Source organism: Equus caballus, chromosome 3, assembly GCF_041296265.1.
Source record: "Equus caballus isolate H_3958 breed thoroughbred chromosome 3, TB-T2T, whole genome shotgun sequence".
Classification (NCBI taxonomy): domain Eukaryota; kingdom Metazoa; phylum Chordata; class Mammalia; order Perissodactyla; family Equidae; genus Equus; species Equus caballus.
In genome coordinates this window covers 115,390,399-115,411,120 of record NC_091686.1, presented here as the reverse complement: position 1 = coordinate 115,411,120, position 20,722 = coordinate 115,390,399, and the positions used below count along the sequence as shown (strand labels likewise).

Here is a 20,722-nt window from a genome sequence, read left to right as displayed (position 1 = left end):
AACTGATTTAAATATTTTTGGAACAAGGTCGAAAAAAATAAATTAGGGAAAGAGAGAGAATGAGGAGATGGAGCTGGTTTCGAACAACGAGAAGTACTGAGTCTCAGAAGTGGAAGAACACCCAAGAAGAGTTATCTACCAGGAAATGGAGAAATCTGGGCCTAGAACAAAAGAGAGGTAGGGGCTGAAATAAAATTTTTGAGCTGCTTCCCTGAGTCATAAGATGAAAACAAGACCATAGGAAAAAAAAACAATGAGTGATGTCCATCCTTGGACTACCTATATTTTAAGGGCAGGAGGTAAGGCAGAGATATAGCAGAATACTAAAATTTTAAAATAATATCTATCACTATATTGCACTGTTTTGGTGCAAGTATATCTGTAATAAAGCATATTACACTCTGGAAGAAAGCACCTAGAAACCTAAAGAAGTCAATAATATGAGTGAACAAAAACCAAAGCAATGATCATATCTAAACTGTGCTATTAATACAATCTTGTAGTTTAAGACTATAAAGTTCAACATTTATTTTTTTTGAGAAAGCCTAAAAAAAATACACCTTTTATAATAAAGTGATTATTATCAGAGATACCTAAAGTAAAAGGGATAATAGAACAAAAAAAAATAAGTATTCACAGTGATGTCATTAGGTTTCCCCTACAACTTAATATTAATATGTGGAAAAACTACCTTTGCATCTTGTAGTTCAGTTTCAGAACACTGCCTCTGTGCTGTTTCTATTTTGGAATCCAGGACATCTGGATTATCATCTGTAAATCAGTTTGGACAGAATCACAAAGGAATAAAAGCTCAACGAAAAATGAAATGCATAGTTCTATTTTAAGACAGTTTAAGCCTTCTCTCTTAGGCTTGTCATACAGCGAAGCCAAAGTTATTCTAAATATATTTATAATGTCATGTGATTTGAGCACTGAACATGGGCTTTGGCCCTGGCAAAGCCAAAAAATAGAAAATAAAATAAAGAATCCACAAATGCCACAATGCCACTAACAAAGCAGCAGGTTCCATGGAACAGGCTCAGTGCATACAGAGTTCCCAGAGACACTTTTAAGTTCCTGAACAGGTTACCACCTAAGAGGTATAGCTTAATGATGAAGACCAAGGGCTTGGGAATCAGATTTATGTGGTGGAGATAAACCCACAATCTCTTGGAATCCTAATTTCTTTATTCATAAAATGGCGATAATACCTAACACGCATAACTATTGTAAATATGTACAAAGTACCATGGATGGTACCTAGAGTATGAAGTCAATAATTACAAAATAATCACGTTCCTAAGCATAAAAGGAAAGCATTTAGCTATCCATTCTTTCTCAAATATTATTTAATAAATATTTATTAGATCTGTACTTTGTGCCAGGCAGTAAAGTATAAAAGTCTCTGCACTGTCCAATATAGTAGCCACCAGCCACATGTGGCTATTGAAATTTAAATTAATTAAAATGGAATACAGTTAAAAATTCAATCTTTTATTCACACTGACCACATTCAAGTGCTCAATAGTCAGGCATGGCTAGTTGCTACTGTACTAGACAAAACATTTTCATCACTGCAGCAAGTTCTATTGGATGGCAACTGTCCTAGACCATGAGAGAATCACACTATGAAGCACAGAAGGGCTAATACACGCACCTTTACTGCCGTGCTTCGCCAGCTCTGCAGGGCATCTGTTCATGATATAAAATAAGGAACTGGGAGGCACCTGGCTAGGTGCCAGGCCCAGGCTACAGAGGGAACCTGGCTTTGTGTGAGTTCCAGGGTTGGGTCTTCCACAGAGAGCAATCTAGTTTCTAGATCAAGTCCAGAAAAGACCCGGAAGGTGTTAAGTGAGTCCAGAAACAAACTAGACTCAAGAGTTGTACAGGAAACAAATACTACCCCCAAGAATTTTCTACGTTATTGGCCCATATTGGATATGAAAATAATACGATTTTCAAAGATGTCTAAAACAGGAACACATATATTCTAAATACCCAGTTCATCTTCTGAAGAGGGGTAATGCTTCTTTCTTTTTCTTTTAGGCATATGCCTTTCTTCCTCTTCAACCTGGAATTAAGAATGGCTATATTAAAAGCAATAGAATTTGGATCAAAATCTACTGAAATGGGGGCACATAGCTTCTAGTCTTTGGGATAAGTTTTTATCTAAATTAGAAAAAAATATAGAATAATACTTTTGGCATCTAGATTTTGATTAGACTCATTTTGTAAGCTTGGGTCCTTTTTTTTGGGATTTGAATATAAATCCTTACAAAATATCCAAATCTGTTTCTGGTTACATACTGTACTTCAACAATTTGAAAATATATTAAAAAAATATTTGTCATTTTACCATCTCTGAAGTCAAGCTAAGTCTTATAATCGATGGCATGTCATAAATTAATTGGAGTGTTTTTCTCCTTTCTTAGTGGCCCATTAAAGGGTTGATGAAAGGCAGTATATGAAACATTCTTGACTGTACAAGGATACGTACAAATAATCCTGGGACCTGCCAAACTTCCTAAACATTATAAGAACACAAATAGATAAAAGTAATATGGAGAACTCTTAATACATCCATTTAATTTTTAATACATACAAAGAAGTAAAGCCTTTGCACACAGGTGAAAACACTATGTATAAAACATGAAATACGTGAGGAGTTTCTCATGAAAACCCACCTCTTTAGGATTTGCTTCAACACTATGACCCCTTACGACTTCTGTGCTATCTTTTCTACCACTGGATATCTCTGAGAAATAAATACAAAAAAAAACCTTTAAGTATGCATTCATTCCAATACTTATTTTATGGGTATGTGTGGCAGGGAGAAGGAAGAGGGAAGAATACGTCACTACTGATTGTGACAGGATCCTCACAACTATGTCAGGTAAGTTCCATGATTTCCATTTCTAGATGTGAGTAAATGGGATTCGGGAGGGAAGAGGATCACCAGACGTTACACAGCAGACTTCAAAACAATTTCCCTCAGCTTGTCTAGCAGCACAGTGTGAAGAAGTGTCCAAGAAAAACAAGCAAATGTCGTTTCACGGTCACAAGGTTAGCAAACATTCAATATCACAAGTCCAACAATATCAAATAATAGGAGAAGGCATGGAGTGATGATTGGTAGGCCACTTGGGGACAATATGGCACATTTGGTAAAGCTGAAGAGGTAGCTATCTACCTAGCAATTCCACACCTACAGTTCCAGGTATACTACATATGCACTGGGAAATAGGTACCAGATCATGCATGGTAGCAATCTTCATAATTGGAAAAATTTGCAAAAACCCTCAATGTCCACCAACAAAAGAAGCAAGGAAAGTAACTGATATATAGTCATACAATGGAATATAAAAATATAAATAGCAATTGAAATAAAGTAACGACTTATATACATCAACATGACAAATTTCAGAACATAATGCTGAATGCACAAATAAGGTGGAGACAGTTCTATGTGATACCCTTTTCCTAAAGCATGCAACATAGTACTACATATTGTTTATGGACACATTCATATACATAGCAAATGCAGAAGAGTGGTTCCCTTTGGAGTGGGATAAAAGGGAAAGAGAATGGGAGTGAGGAGGAGTATAATGTGGATTTACCGATATCTGTAACATTTTTAAAAAAGCGTATGAAGCAAATACACTATATTTTAAGATATGACAAAACTAGGTGATGGGTACATGGGTGTTTATAATTACTGCTGCGTTACTTTGGTTTGAAACACGGAATGACACATTATAGAAATAACCGTATAGAGGATTAAGACCTCTTTCTCCATTCTTGGAATAGGGAATCAACGAAATCAATAGAAACTAACAAAATTCTATGTTCTGTTTGAGAAGAGAATCGTCCCTCTGGAGGTGGCAGCCTCCACAGGTTGCATGGAATAAGATCTGACCTCTAGAAGAAGACCCACATAAATGTGACATCTGTGATCTGCTACCAATTTGTGACTGCCTGTCAGAAGTTAACAGAGTTAAGTACTTAGCACAGCACTTCTCCTATGGCACAAGCCACAGGGGACTATAAATTTTGTATTCACATTGGATTGGTCTATTATTAGTTTATTGGTAAAGTTCTGGTAGCTATTTAAGGTGAAGCACTGCTTACAAGCTGCATGGCCTTGAACAAGCCACTGGACCTCTCTAAGCCTCAGTTCCTAAACTACAGATGTGATGCTGTTATTCACCTGACTGGATTATATGAATTAAATGAGCAAAAAATCTGCAAACTAATTAGCATAGGGCCTGGCACATAGAAGGTATACAACAAATGTAATTGTAATAAATATTAAAATTACTAGTATGAAATTCATTAACTTACCTTCTTTGTTATGAGGTTTGCTATGAATTTCTTCATTTGTTCTTGAGCCTGAATTTTCGACCTAAACACACAACAGAAGAGGTTATTTATGGATAGTCAAACAAAAGTCTTGAAGGCAGAAAAAAAAAAGAAGGTAATTTACATAACCTGGTTATTTGTGAGAATGCTAAAAGGAACTGCAATACATGTTCTTTTTAATTTCACCCGGAAGCTCAAGTGCATAGAGTATCTTCCTTTTGAAGAAGTTTCGGTTTAACAGATTATCATCCCACTGTGTTTGTTCTCCTTGTCTTTAACACGGTTATGGCAAAAGAGCAAGAAATGAGAGAAGAATTTTCTGTAAATTCTCTTTCCATTCAACAATCCCTCATGATTTTCTTGTTTCTTTACTTAAAAATGCTGAAGGATTCTGTCATTAGGTCATAAGATTTCCCTTTGGCAAATCTTGTCAGTTGTATGTTTTTTTTACTGAGGGAAGTCTCAGAATATTCTACAACGTTCTAAATTCCAGATCCAGAATTTCATGCATATTTGGAAAGGATGGTATGCTCAGATGGAGAAAAGGCAGTTGCTGGGGATTTGGGGAAACAAGGCAGGATGAAGCACATGCTGGGGACCTCACAATCACCTTGGCTGGCACCGGAGGTTTCAGTCACTTTTAGAATCCTTTTAACTTCTGGAGGGTGAAGCTGAACCAAACTAAGTGGGCTTTTCTCTTCCGTCTTACATCAGACTGAGTTTTTAGCTACAAAACGGATGTTTCAACAGGGTGAGGGAAGCCCTCTGATGCTAGTTGCTGGTAGTAAGCAAAGCTCTTTTGAATCCTGGAAAGAATGTGGCTGCCTGAAATTTGCAAGTATTTTACAAAACGCTCACTTCGGTATGATATTAGGTCCCCTATAAATGCACTCAGAAATACAAAAAAAAAATTCTTTCAAGTACAAAAGGGATTATGAGAGCCACATGTGGAAAAAATATGTATATATGGCAGTTATAGTTTAGTATCTTCAGAAAAGCTTTCCAAAAACATAAAGTGAACTTTTTTTCAAAATAAAATGTTTTGTTTAAAGCATCACAATAAGTTAAGACATCACAATCCAACTTGCAATCGCATTATAGTAATAAAAATAGAAAGTTCATAGTTCTTTGAAGAATTTCATTAGCATAACCAGGTTAAGGTTCCTAGTCTGAAGGACCTGGGAGTTCACCTATTTCCTTAGTTCTGTTTCATGACATTGGCCTAAAGAGCCACTAGAATACAGTGCTGACGAATTCAGAGTGATACTTTTTTTCTGAGGCAAACAACTAAATTTCAAGACATCAGTGGGTATAGTTGAACGTGGAAAAGAACAAGTAAAAGCTCTGGTCCATATGTTGAACTCGAGTGGACAACGTGCTACAAATTGTCTCCTGTCACCCAAAGAAATGAAGAGACAGCTCCCCCAAACTGTCCCCCGACCAAGTGCTCTCAAAACACCAAACCAAAACAACCCCAACAACAATAACAAAATCCAAACCATTACAGCGACTTACATTCAGTGATTCATTCACCAAAGAAGGCTCCCTCTGTAGTTTGGCTATTCAAAAACGAAAATGAGAAATAGGGACATTGAATATTGTTTCTGAACCACAGAGAAACAAATTTAGAAATTTTTAGGGTAGTTAAGTAGGACTATGTCGTTATGTGGCCTAGCAGCCTCTGTGAATTATAAAGTTCTGACCAATTATTTTCTACAATCCACGTTTTGTCATACTACCAGAAAAATAACAGAAACTAATGTTGCCCGCATTTTTAAAATAATGCCAGTGGTACAAGAAATCACTAAAGTAATTGAACTATGTCGGTGATCTGAAGCTTAGAAGAGAGGTGGAAGACCTTTATTTGTAACTGTCAAGCTGCAGTATAACACTGGTTCATTTAAAAATAATGCCATCAAATGAAAAGTTAGATCCTATCCCCTCAAACAGCGATGGTCTATTTATATTCTTTGGAAACTTGAAGTACAAGGTCTACTGTTTCTACTCAACAATGACAGAAGACACATTTTTCTTTTAAACAACTTCCTTTTACGTAAGTAGATCTCTTACTGAGCCACACCTAAACACAGTAAAGTAATCTGAAATATAACTCTGGGAACAAAGGACTTTAGAATCCAAAAATGTTACCTTCTTGGCAATTAACAAATGAGATGTTAATTATTTGTACTATAACACACACATACAGATTTTAACTAACACATGTGTCCAAGTTCTGGACAGATTAGTCATCGTTAGGGTTAGGGTTTTAACATGTCAGCATGAATGGCTTACCAGGTCTTGGTGTGGTCTTCCAGGACTGCCTGATATTTGTGCTTATAAGGTTCATGAGGTCACATACTTCGAAGGCTGCCCTTTCAGATGGTTTTGCCTGGGAAGGTCCCTGCCTTGAATGCCCCAGATAGTCCTGGGTGAGGATTTATACACACTACTCCTCATACACTGCCTTTTTCTTTGCCTTGTCCACCTAATTCACATCCTTCAATATTTGGCTACAAATTAGGAGTGATAAGTGCTTACCAAAATTCACAACTTACATATTCTTTGATCTCTCAATTCAGTTTTATGGAAATCCTTGGGGAAACATGTAGTTACACACATATGGGAGTTCACTGCTGCCTTATTTTTAACAGCAAAAAGTACAAAAACTGGAGACCACTGGAAGATCTAACAAATGGGAAAATGCATTATAGCTACTATTGAGCTATTAAAACAAAAACGGTCGATCTGTATACACTGACACTGAAGGAGCCTACATTATATGGCTGAGTACAAAAAAGAAATTATAGAACAAGATAAATATGATTTCACTTTTGTTTAAATACATAATTGTATTTAAGGTGGGCACTCATGAGGAGTGGGAAACTTTATCATGCACTTCTATGTATCTTACTTTCTCTAACTAAAGGAGATAGAGAAACGGGTTCAGCTTAGCCTTCCCCAAGGCCCTACCTAGCAAAGCTGACCCCAAAAGACATGAATGTATTTTTATTACAGGTAGCACTTTCCTCATTTGTACATCCATCTCGGCGAACTCCCTGAGGGAAGGAACTGCATGCTCCATCTTCATTTCCCTACTACTCACTAGTACCTGGCTTACTAACATCTGTCAGGGGAATAACTTAAAGCTAAGCTGACTAGAGCAGACGTTGGGGCTGGTCTCCTAGCACCTTCCCCAGAGCCCAGATTGTGGTCTGGGGCACAACGTGGTTCCAGAGACACCAATTCTATTCTTGCCCAATGAACAGAGCACTTGACTTAATTTAAGTCAACCAGCAAGTTATATTCATCTGGTCACACCAATCAGTCTAAGGTGAATACAGTTACCTAAACTGAATCAGAACAAATCTCAGGATTTAGGCTGGGAATGATAGGACAAAGATATTTTTCTAGAGGCCATGAATGAGAAAGCAATTACCCCTGTCAGAGGCTAAGGGAGAAAATAAGAAACTAGGCCCTTGTAGGATGTCTCTTTGGGGACATCATCCTGCTCTTGGCTCATGCTTTGCCTAAACTTTTCAGTTTTGTGAATGCTATGGACTGGATGTTTGCGTCCCCCAAAAAGTGACTATATCGTCCCCCATATACTGAAACCCTAATCCCCAATGAGATGGTATTTGGAGGTGGGGCCTTTGGGAAGTGATCAGGTTTAGATGAGGTCATGTGGGTAGAGTTCTGGTGATGGGATTAGCGTCCTTATAAAAAGAGAAGGAGACATGAGATCTCTCTCTCTTTGCACAAGCACCAAGGAAGGCCATGGGAGGACATAACCAGGAAGAGAGCCCTCACTAAGAATCCCACAAGGCGGGCACCCTGAACTTGGACTTCCAGCCTCTAGAACCATGAAAAATAAATACTTATTGTTTGAGCCTCTCAGTCTATGGTATTCTATTAGAGCAGCCTGAACTGATAAATCAGTGACCTAATAAATTCCCTTTAAGTAAATACTTGAAGGGTTTCTCTTACTTGCAACCAAAAATCACCCTGATTGTTCCACCTGACTTTCACAGCCATTTCAACATTGCCAGAAAAACAACTGGTTGAAACTTGGTCACATACTCTGGGGTTCTTATTGCCTTTTTCCTAGTTAATGTGAGAATCAGAAGAAAACTTACAATAGTGAATGGAGTACAAACCAGAAATAATTTTGCATTGTCACAATTCTCATTTCCATTTCTCTAACCCAGTGGTTCCCAAAGTGTGGCCCAGGGACCCCCTGGGAATTCCTGAGACCTTCCATTAAGAGGTCCACAAGGTCCAAACTATTGTCATAATAATACTAAGACGTTAGTCACCTTTTAAACTCATGAGTACATAATGGAGTTTTCCAGAGGTCATATGATGTACCCAAAATTAGCTGAAAAGGCTATTAAAATCTAGCCATATATGTGGGATGTTGGATTTTCTTCATATATTTCAACCAAGACAACAAACAGCAACAGACTGGACATAGAAACAGATATGAGAAACCAGCTGTTTTCTATTAAGCTAGACAAAGAGATTTACAAACATGTGAAACAATTTCACTTACTAAATTTTGTTTCGGAAAATCTAGCTATTTTTCATGAAAAAATCTTATTTATGTTAACTCATAGTGAGTTAACAATACTGAATTAATATATATTTTATAACTTCCCCAGTTTTAATTTCTTATTTGATAAATGTCAACAGGCATAACCCATATAACAAAAGCTCTTTAAAGGATCCTCAATAATATTTTTTTTTTGGTAAGGAAGACTCACTCTGCACTAACATCTGTTGCCAATCTTGCTCTTTTTTTGCTTGAGGAAGATTAGCCTTGAGCTAATATATATGCCAGTCTTCCTCTATTTTGTATGTGGGTCACTGCCACAGCATGGCTTGACAAGTGGTATATATCCACTCCTGGGATCTGAACCTGCAAACCCGGGCCACTGAAGTGGAGTGTGCCAGACTTAACCACTATGCCACGGGGCCGGCCTCTCCTCAATGATTTTTAAGAGCGTAAAGTGGTCCTGAGACCAAAGAGGTAGAGAGCTGCTGCCCTAATCCTTTCTGATATTGGGGCTCTCCCTTAAAAAATCTGCAGTAGATCATGAAGACTGCTGTACAGAGACACTGAGAAAAGGCCCTACAAGCTGGGAGCAGCTTCAGTGCAGTCACTGGGGCAACAGCCAGAGTCCAAGGGGTAAGAGCAGAAGAGGTTTAAAGAAGTGGGCAAATAGGCTGCAGACTAGCCTTTTGGAAATGAGCTTTGATACCACCTGGAAGGGCAGGAAGGCACACATAGACACATTTTTGGGACAGAGCAAGCAATTGCTCCAAAGTAACTTTCTTTTTGCTATAATTACTTGGAGATAACAGATTGAAATAATTACTTTACATAAAATAGATTGACACTTGATAAGAAAAAGTATACGTTAAAATGAAATAGTAACGAGTTCTCTCTAACCTATTGAAAAAGTGAGAGGCAAATTCATATAGCCTGTCAGTGTTTTATTACTAATTGGCTATTGATTTTAAGCTGCAATGAAAGGCAAAACCACATGCAAGGAAAAAATAATGTGAACAACCGTTAAAAGGAATTTACCTAGTCCACTTGACTTTTTCCCACGTGGACTTTCCGGTGGTGCTAGAATTTCAGGATTTTTCTCTTCCTCTGTTGGTACAAATGTCTAAAAAGTTCAAAGCACCAAAAAATATAAGTTAACTGAGGTTTTTATAAGAAGGCAAGGCTAAACTCAAATGAGTCAAACAAAAACACTCAGCATCTTGTAACAATATAAAAGCCTACTTTCAAGTCTGTGGAAAACTTAAAATTGAATACATGTCAACCTTTAAAAACAAAAAAACGAAATCAATCTAATCCCATATTTCATCCATCAGTAGCTCTCCTATTGCTTTAAAGTAAAACCCAAACTTGGTACAACACACAAGGCCCTTCCTGATCAGGTCCCACTCCCTTGCCATGCTGAAGTCTCACCACAGCTCCCCCTGAACCCCTGCAGGGCCTGGGACTCACCACTGGCCCTGCTCTCTCTGTGTCTAGAGTATGCTTCTTTGCCTGGAAGGCTCTTTCTTTTCCTTCTCTGGTAAACTTTAACTTGCAAAATTCCACTCATATGTCCTCCTTGCAAGCCCTCTGTGTGCTCACTTATGGCTCCTGCTGGTGAGTTGAGGCTCCTCTGCACTATTCATAGCCCCCTTGTTTACAGCTATTTTGTTATGCAGACTTGGAGGGTGCCATGAGATCAGGCTGGAAAGGGGGCGCGGAGACTAAATTATGTAAAGCACATGGGCCATGATGATAAAAAAAAAAGACTTTATTCTAAGTATGATGGTATGCCATTGGGAATTTTACACAGAGTAATGACATGACCTAATTTATGTTTTTAAAGATAACTCTCAGACTGGAAGAGGGAGGGGCTGGAGAGGAAGGAAGTCCAATGGGGACACTAACGAAATAGTGGCTTAGACTAGGATGGCAGCTGTAGAAACAAAAACAGATGGATTCATGTTAATTTTGGAAATTGAAACCATAAGAATTGGCGATGGATTAAATGTGGGTGACAAGGAGAAACTGAGGATGACTCAGGTTTCTGGTTTGAGTAAATGGAATCGAGGATGGCACTGCCCATTGAGATTATTGAGGTTCTTAGCTTCCCCCCAATAGGATGTGACACTAACAATACTTAAATGTCTTAAATACAAAGAGAACAGGAGCTATATACTGCTTAAGTGTATATATGTATATATGTGGTGAAATGGTACTTAATGGTACCACTTACAGTTCAGCATAACTGAATTATCAGCCATACCTCAGTTTTCAAGTTGGCTTTCAGTTCCAATCCTCCCAAAACATTTGTTGGAGACTCTTCATTGCCTAATGAAATTCAAACCATGAGACCAATTTAAGAATGCTTGCAAAATATATCCTGAATCACAAGGTAACAGAATGTTGCTATCTAGCACACCATGCCCCCTTCCTCTGCTGTTTCATTTTGCCATCAGTAGAAAATAATAAAGAGGAATATGTATGAAAAATCTGGGATGAAAGCCAGGAGTCATTTACTCATTTGGTTTTGAGTGAAGCTGTTTATTACTGTTAAGATGGCTGCCCAGAAAGAATAAAATATTATTTGTGGTGACATTTCCAAGTATTTTTCTATAGTGATCTGCATCGTTTGTCCCTATAAGAAAATATTCTGGGCCACTGAGGTATATTCTCAATAAAGAAGGCGATTTACGAATAGACTCACTTCCCTTGCTTCACGCTGACACAGCAAAGGTGAACGTAAAGTTAAAGAACTGTGAGGCAGACAAAAAGAAAATGGAATTTTCTCTGGTGGAGACTCAATTCCATCCCTTGTTTTGGACCTTTCTTTCTTTCTCTCTCTTGTCCTTCTGTGACTCGTGGCTTCCAGGTTCCCTCACCTGCCCACACATAAGCCTCCAAAGAAAATCCTTCCTTCCTCCAAGAGGCTGCAGGCTTATCCTTGCTAATAGCCTTTGTATTTTTGCTCCTTCAGAAGAAAGCAATGGGGAGGAAGGAGTAACAGACTGTAGCAATGTTTAAGTCATAAAAACTTTCAGAGCATTCAATTTACCCCAGGCTGCATCCAATGAAAAAATTTAAAGTGACTTATTTCAACAACATTTCTTAGACGTCTCCTATTTAAGTCCCCATAATGAACAGGACTAAAGCTAATAGTCTCAGCTTTCTGAGGCTGCAATAGGTGCTATCTAAGGTCTGTTCCAGTTTAAAGTCCAAGATGCTACATTTTATACAGCCGGAGTGGGAAAGAGGTCAACGTTCCTGACCCCCTTAAGCCTAGCCCATGTGCTCCCTTTGAATTCTCACAGCATCCTGTGCTTAACCCCACTCTAAGCACCTGTCACTGCCTACTTATAACGCATGGCTGGATTCCCAGCTATCTTCTCATCTTGACTTTATCTTTGTATCCCCAGAGTCTAGCACAGCAGTAGCTAGTACAAGTGTCCAAAATTGGAAGGTATAAGGAATGACTAAGCTCAAAGCTTATAGCTTTGAAAATTACCAACTATTTCTAACAAGACTAGCACTCTCTGAAATTGGGAGAGAACACATTTCTTTTCTCTTTAAAACATATTCTAAACCAGAAACTAACTCATTTTAACTGAACAATAAACTCAGTTAAAAAATATAATAATGTGGGGGCTGGCCCCAGGGCCTAGCTCTTAAGTTCGTCATGCTCCACTTCGGTGGCCCTGGTTTGGTTCGTGGGTGTGGACCTATACCACTCGTCAGCAGCCATGTTGTGGCCGTGACCCACATACGAAATAGAAGACTGGCAGAGATGTTAGCTTGGTGAATCTTCCTCAAGTGAAAAAGGGGAAGATTGGCAACAGATATTAGCTCAGGGCAAACATTCAGATGCTTGCTGAATCATCCTTAGCAAGCTAGCAAGCAAATACATACATACATATGTTCATAAATAATAATGTGCTGCCTTGATTAGAAGTAGCCAGCTGGACTGAACTGACACATACTGTAAATCTATACTAAGTCAGACAAGGGCTGGAATGATGTTTGTTTTTGTACTATTACCTCCATTTTATACAACAGAAAACTGAGCCTCAGAAGCAACTTTTTTCTAAAAAGCACCCAAGTACTATGTAAGTTATTTAAATTCTCTGAACCCATTTCCTCATTTGTAAAATGAAAATGATAAAAAAATACTCATTTCACAGGGTGGTTGTAAGGTATTCTTCAATTTGATTGACAAGAACCTGAAGGTCAAAGAGCTTTAGTAACATGCAACAGTCATGCAGGTGACACGTGGCTAGCTGACTTCCTGTCCCTTGGCCTCCTGCCTCTTTTCTTATTGCACAGGAGAAACGGGTCTAAGGTCTTAAGCATTTAAACACAACTTTCTTTTAGAGAAGGTCAACCTTCAAGTTTGATGAAAGTTATTGTGTGACATTCCAGCACCAAAACCATCTTTCCTAAGATTGTCTTAAGTGTATTCCACATACAATCATTTTTGGAAAATGCTAAAATTTACAATTAGAAATTCTCACCTTTGTTGCACAAATTTTCTTGAGAAGAAACAGTGACCTCCAGGTCTCCTTCCTCCTGGAGTAACTTTGTCATGCCGTTACCATCTCCAGTTTTTTCAGCAGACACTTGAACAGTCCATGTGCCACTGTGATCACTCTCTATGGTCAGGTTCTGCTCACATTTAGGAGCTGAAAGAGCTACATCGAAGGCAGCTGGAAGGACTGTTGTGTGGGAAGGAGCAACTTCTGATTCTTGGCCATTAATACATTCAGTGACGGTGGTTTTCAAGTTGCCCTCAGGCCTCTGTTGGTCAGGAGGAGGTGATGACGGCTCCGCTGCAGCGTCTTTGACTTGTGGCATGTCACCAGCTTCTATAGCACCAGTATGTTTTGCTGTCAAACAGCCAATACTGACGGCGGAGTCTTCAGCCATCTGCCCACATGTTTGCTCAGGTCCTCTCAGATGGACAGGTGAGTCAGCACTTCTCTCCTCGCCCCTCTCTGCTGAACAGCTCCCTGTGGTACTGTCCCCTGCTGTCCCTGCCTCAGGGCTTTTATCTTCCCTCTCAACAGAGCTCAACTGGACACTCTTCTCTTCTGCATTTACGAGGGGCAAGGTGCTTGCATTCTGTCCTCTTCCTGTAGGAGATACTTTGCCAAGACAGTCTTTGCCATGCCTCTCTTTCTCTTGTGTACACACAGCACCTGGCTGGCCTCCCTCTGCAGAGAGCACGCTGATTGATGTGCTGTCACGCCCTTCCTTGGAGCTCACTGCCATCACAGGGCCCACTTCTCTTCCTCCCGTGAACGGCCCAGGATGCTGACAGTTGTTCTCAGCAATTAGGCTGGGCATAGGGACCTCATACTTGCTTGCCTTTGCAGCCGACAGGTCATGTTTTCCTTCTGGGTTGTCTGCAGTCAGCCGATTCTCTTCGTGTCTGTCTAGGCCAGTGACAATCAGCACACATTCGGCTGTGCTCGTGGAGATGACGGCAGCATCACTCAAGTCCTCCATTCTTGCAACAGTGGGCTGATCTTCATCTGGTGGGACAGCACCCATCATGACTGCTTCACATCCTTCAGTGGTGCTTGTAGAAATCATGGTGGTGTCACTTATCTCTTCCACTGGTGTGACTGAGGGATGAACTTCTTCCTGAGGGACAGCACTGGACACTGGACCCTCACAGTCTTCTACTGAGCTTGTTGAGATGACAGCACTCCCATCTTTTTCTTCCATGACTGTAAGAGATTGCTCATTTTCATTTTCTACAGCTACACCAGAAATAGAGGCCTCACATTCTTCTGCTATGCTGGTGGAAATGAGAGCACATTCATCTTTCTCCTCCTTGCTGGTTGAGGCAAGAGGACTATCAACTTCTGTGGGTGCACTGGGCATGGGCCCCTCAAAGTCATCAGTGCTTGCCAACATTGGACCTTTAGCTCTTTCTTCAACTGTTGCAACTGTCTGCTGACTTTCAGCATCTTTGATGGTTGTTGCACTGGAAATACGCACTTCAAATTCTTCCCCTATGCTTGTGGAAATCATGGCACACTCATCTTTCTCTTCAGTTCTTGTAGCAGGGAGCTGGCTCTCATCTCCTGAAACTGCACTGGGCATTGGGGCCTCAAATTCTTCCACGTTTACTCTGGTTCCTTCCATATTTTCTTCAGTTCTCAGAGCACTTGAATGACCTTCCACGTCTGCAATCATGCTTAACTGAGTGATGCAATCATTTGTTGTACTGGTGGAAATCATCAAGCCTTTGCCTTGACTTTTGCCCCCACCTAAACAAGTTTGGTTGGTAATACTGTCACTGGCTGTAGTAGCCATGAGGCCATCACATTCTTCATTTTCCACAGAGGTGATGATACCTTCATCTTCTTTCTCACTTGGCAATGTGTGATGAACTTCATATTCTGGGACTGCACCAGATACAAGTACCTCATAACTGCCCCCGACAAGGCCAGTGGAAATAGGGGTATCTTCAACTTTTTCTTTTCTGGTGAGCTGACTGGCACTTTGATCTGAAGCCACACTAGTCATGGGACCCTCGCAACCTTCAGGCACTGGTGCCCCTTCACCCTTTCCTGAAACTGCACTGGTCACACTGCTTTCTACCATGCCTTTTGCACTGGAGCAGATCTCTGTATCTTTAATTTCCTTCTCTGCACCAGTCATGCTATCAACATTACTTTCATTTGCATTGGTGATGGCTGCTCCAGCCTCAGCTTCCACATGCCCTACTGCAGTACCAATCTGACTGTCTCCTTCTTCTGCACTTTCACAAATTGATATCCCTTCACTCTCTTCTTCTATCCCCGTGCAAGTTGACGCGTGCCCAACTTCATTTCCTCTTCCGGTACTAGTCACGACACCCTCGCCTTCATCATCTTCCTCTTTTGCACCTGTGCTGGTTACAATGCCTTCATCATCACATGGACCAGCAGCGACTAATGGTACATTAGTGACTTCTTTGGCTACTGTGCTGTCCATCGCACTCTCTCCATTTTCTTCTGACTCAGAACTTATAGCAAAGCCTTCGCTGCTCTCTTCTGAACCTGTGCAACTTGCTGGCCCCTCTCCATCTTCTTCCATTATCCCTGTGCTGGTGACTGCACTTTCACCTTCTGTACCATCATTCACGGAACCATCTCCTTCTTGGGTGGCACTTGTTCCTGGTGGTGTGTTGTTATCTACCAGGATCACAGCTGCACCTGTAACCATGCGCTCCTCCTGTGGCCCTGCACCAGTTACTGAGCACATAACAAAGTTATCACTTCTCCTTTCTGCTCCTGTACACGTCACAGTCCCTTCAGTTTCTTTTGTGCAGCCCATTCTCATTGTATTTCTCTGGAATCCGTCTACCTCTTCACTGCCTAAGGATCCCTCTCTTATTTCTGTCCCAGCACTTGTTACCGCTCCATCGCTTTCAACTTCACTAATAAAAGTAACAGTTCCTTCAACTATTTCTGAGTCTCTACTTGAAGAACCATCATCACATTTTTCTTCAGAGCCTGCACTGGTTACGGCATCATCTTTCTCTTCTGTCACAACGCTATTGACATTGTCTTCAATTTTAACAGTGTGAGCAGTCACTGGGTCTGCTGCAGCTTCTTCAGATTCAGCCATAGTACACTCTCTAATTTCTCCTTCCTTGGTGCTTGTAAGGAAAGTTTCACTTTCAGCAAATCCTTCTGTGACAATGCCGCCACCTTCTTCAGCTGCAGCAAAAACAGTGCATTCGCTGGCTTCTGCCCCAATGTGAAGAGGATTGTTTCTGCAGCAGGCACCTGTTATGAAGCCTTCATCTGCCTCAATGCTTGTGCAAGGCACAGCCACCTCACCCTCTCCTGTTTCTGAGGAAGTGGTTGTAGCATCCCCTGCTTTTACCGGAATTGAGTTAACATTGTCGTCCTTCCCTTCAGTGCTAGTGGCAACAGAAGTCTTTTCTGCTCTACCAGACCCAGTCGTCACATTCTCAGTTTTTCCATTCCTTTGTTCTAAAACAGACGATGTGGTGTTACTTCCAGCACTGGTGTCTACCTCACTGTTTTCATTCCGTCTTTCAACATCAATTGACATGTTTTCTACTTCACCTGGGCCTCGACTATGCCTCAGTTCAATAGTTTCAGTATCTTTTCCTGTACTCATGCCTACCACATGGTCAACAGCAATGCCATTCTTTGTACCATTTTCTACTGCAGCTCTAAATGTCTGCTTTGAACTGGGCTCTGTAATTAAGTCATCTTTCTGGGCCATGTCCATCAAGCCACGTACTTTGTGAACATTCTCATTTTCCATAATCACGTCTGTGAACTCACTGCCAAGAGGCATATTTACTTTCCCTTGTTTATTCTCCAGTACAGTGGCCTGGTAACCTTCTGGAATGTGTCTTTTGCTATCTATGCTTGCTTTTGCTGGTGTATCTACTGTGGAAACTGTACCTCCTTCTTTGCTGTCACTTGTCCCAGGGGCTTCTGATTCCCTAACAGCCAAACTTTGACTAGGAATATGAGGGTGGTCCACAGGTGAGGTGCTAGCTGTGCCACCTTCTAAAACAGTTCTTTTGTCCACTAAAGGAATTGCATCTGAATCATGAGATTGTTTCTGAGGCACAACAGTCACTGAACTTAAGGATGGTGAGGGGTCTAAATTTGTGGAATGTTCAACAGCAGCATCTCCTTGAGCATTATGTTCTTCAGTGGGTTTAGTTGTGTTTTTCAAATTCTTTTGTGCCTTGTCATTTTCTGAAAGGGCATGAGGTAATATTCTGTGACTAGTTTCAGAGTCTACATTCACTTCATGAGTTGCTTGAGTGGGTTCTTTCTCCCCGGGATTTGGTTTGGACACAGCACTTTCAATATGCACTTTCTTGGTCAGAGTAATTTTATGGTCAGTGTGCTTTTCAGAATTACTAACAACTCCTGTCGCACGTCCCAATTTACAGGCTGGAACTGCTGTTTTTGAATCTACTGTGGAAGTTCGTAATTCATCCTTTAGAACAGTGGCAGTAGTTTTTTGTTTCATACCATTTTCAGAGTCAACGTCTTGCTGAGAACTATTACTGCTGCTGTCTTGGTTTTTAGATACTTCAAACAAATTTTCAACAGCTGCCTCAGAATCAATTTCCATTGGCTCTTGTTCAGGGATCAATGTGGTATCACCACTTCTTTTTGGTCTCTGAAGGGAGGAACTACTGGGAGTGCCCAAGGTGTTCACTGCTAATTTTTCTTCTCCTTTGGTCATTTCTTGCGATAAGCTTCCTCTTCGATTTTCACACAACCTTCTACTTAATTTCTTTTCCAGAACTGAACTATTCCCTCTGGTCTTTTCATGATTACTATCAACTTCTTTACCCTCCTTGTCATCTGATTTATTTTCTTCCTTCTTTTTGACGTCTTTACTACTATGCTTTAAGCTTCTGCTTTTGTGCCCATCTGATAACTTTCTCTCAAGTCTGGAAGAGACTGAATCTTTATCTCCCTTACATTTCTCCTTTGCTAATAGTAACTTAGCTCTGTGACTAGAATCCTTCTGGGTACCATGTGCTGAAGCAGCATTCTCTAATACAGGTTCAAGACCAGTTTCCTCAGGTTTGTCCTCAACTTTAGACTTTCGCTGTCTATCTGAGTCACTTTCTTCTGTGTTCTTCTCCTTATCTGGTTTTGGAGTGGTGGCCTGTTTGGTGATGCTTTCTTGTAATTCTGTTTCAACTACTTTTAACTGTTTGCCTTGACTTTTTGATTTAGCCTTTAACATAAGTTTGTCTTCTAACAAGCTCTTTGTTCTTCGCTTCTCCTTGTGAAGGATCTCTTCTGGTTTTGAATTACTATCTAAATTAGTTGAGTCCGTATCACACTTATCCTCTGAATAACTTTCACTTCTTCTCTGTAATGTGATACCATGTTGCTTGGAACTCAGAGAATCTTTCTGAATTTTAGAATCACTTGATCTTCTTGATTTGTGCTCTGCCTTAGTTTTTTCAGTTGACACGTGTCTCTCTTTTTTGTTGTTTTCTTTACGAACATTCTCATCTGTTTTTATAATATATTCAGAAACTGGCTTTCCATCTTTGCCTAAAACTGATAATTTCCTTTCATTCCTATGTTTACTTTTTCGTTCAGCTTTATCATCTGAAGAAAGCTTTGTTTGTTGACTTTGCTTCTGAATACTTTCGTCTACCCTTAACCCTTTCTCTGAAGAGTGAAGCTCGGTCTCGTCACCTGTTTTATGCATACTGTCACCTTTATATTTATGTTTCATAGACAATTTGTCCTCTGACACAGTTTTCTCTTTTTCAAGCTTCTCCTTGGAGGATTTCGCCTCTTTCTTAGGTAGGTTTTTCACATGTGGTGTTTCAGAATCATCTTTCTTTAGATGCTTTTCATTTTTAACTGTGCTTTTCTGTTTCTGGGGCTCTTCTGTGCCACTTTCTGAGCGTTCCATTTGTCTTTTTCCATCTCGTGTGTCACTCTCTTCCTGTGTCCCTTCCACCACAACAGGGGTAGAGGTCCGTCTTTTATGTTCTCTTTCTATTTTGGGCTCATTTTTATTTTCATCAGCTGCATGCAAAGACTCTGAAAGTCTCCGTGCAGGTTTACTTGGTTCATTTTTTGCATGCACATGTTTCAAATCTTTTGAAGAAGATGCCTTTTCCTTTTCACAATGCTGTAAGAAGATAAAGGTTAAAATGTAAGAAATCAATTTTTATATTCAAATTTAACATCTGGGTGCATTTAATACATCGAGTGCTGTCATTTATCTTACATCATAGTTAATCTTTGCCAGCAGCCTTTGGTAGGTATTTTTGCACCAGGAAACTGAAGCTCAGCATGACTCAATAACTTGACACCCAGACAATGAGTTCGGATGATCTCACTTTGAGCCTAGTCCTCTTCCTACTACAGCACAGGCATCTTTATAGAGACTAGTTATTTCTCCCAAGATTTGTCCATGCATTTAGGTGGCCCTCTTTAACTCTAAATTTCTAAAACCCACCAATGTTCAGTACTCGTTAATGAATATAAACTCGATGAACAACAATCCAATGTTCTTTTCAGTCCAAAAGTGTAATACCTACTGATGAAGACAATTTAAAAATTTTATATTGAAATAAAGGTTTCCTATATTTTAATTTGGAAAACCAAATTATTTATAGGAACCTCACGAATTTAGGTTGCTTGTAGGACATTCTACTTAAGTAGTTTCAAAAGTACACAACAACTCACAGTAACAGTAACCATATCACATATAATGTATGTATATATATGTGCATCCAAAGGAAGATATTGACAGACCAAAGCATCTAAACTTTCCTCCCTATCCCACAGTATGGCACTGAGTAGGTTACTAACGTTAATGAGTGGACGCTGACTAAACACATTTTAGCGAAGACTCACTGACTACTAGCTATAATTACTACTCTTCAAATACTGGGCGAAGTTCTCAGAAAGAATCTTAAGTCTCTGGTCAGCTTACCAGTTCACCTCCTTACAATTTAACACACAGATTAACGTACTTCTACTAATATAGCAACCAGGATATAGCAAAATCTTAAAAACTACTTTAAAACTAAATTCCTCAAAGAAAGAAAAGAGATTTCGTCAACCTAATTTTACAGTAAGTTCTAACCAATTAGTGTGAATAAAAGTTTGTGAGATAATTTTTCAAAGAAATTTATCACAAAATAAAGTTAAATATTTAAAAATATGCCATTAAAATATCTGGGTATACTTATAAATATGCCTCTAATTTCTGAATAAAGAAATAGGAATATTTACTGGCTATGAACAAATAATAAATTATTAGTTTTCCCTTAGAAGTTTC

The 20,722-nt window shown here is 39.7% G+C and overlaps 1 protein-coding gene across 4 annotated transcripts in view; it reads right to left on the bottom strand.

Moving 5' to 3' along the window:
• The window catches only part of BOD1L1 (biorientation of chromosomes in cell division 1 like 1), a 53,907-nt gene that overhangs the window by 13,621 nt on the left and 19,564 nt on the right, over nt 1-20,722 (bottom strand). For 2 of the 4 annotated variants that reach the window (XM_023638344.2, XM_023638345.2), the window contains exons 10-17: nt 13,417-19,564; nt 11,175-11,239; nt 9,947-10,031; nt 5,875-5,918; nt 4,342-4,402; nt 2,685-2,755; nt 1,999-2,071; nt 692-771 (exon numbers count right to left, since the gene is read on the bottom strand). In XM_023638344.2, the coding sequence (XP_023494112.2) occupies nt 692-771; nt 1,999-2,071; nt 2,685-2,755; nt 4,342-4,402; nt 5,875-5,918; nt 9,947-10,031; nt 11,175-11,239; nt 13,417-19,564 (6,627 nt within the window). The remainder of the gene's footprint in view (nt 1-691; nt 772-1,998; nt 2,072-2,684; nt 2,756-4,341; nt 4,403-5,874; nt 5,919-9,946; nt 10,032-11,174; nt 11,240-13,416; nt 19,565-20,722) is intronic. The other 2 variants (XR_011437207.1, XR_011437206.1) reach the window with 1 other exon arrangement.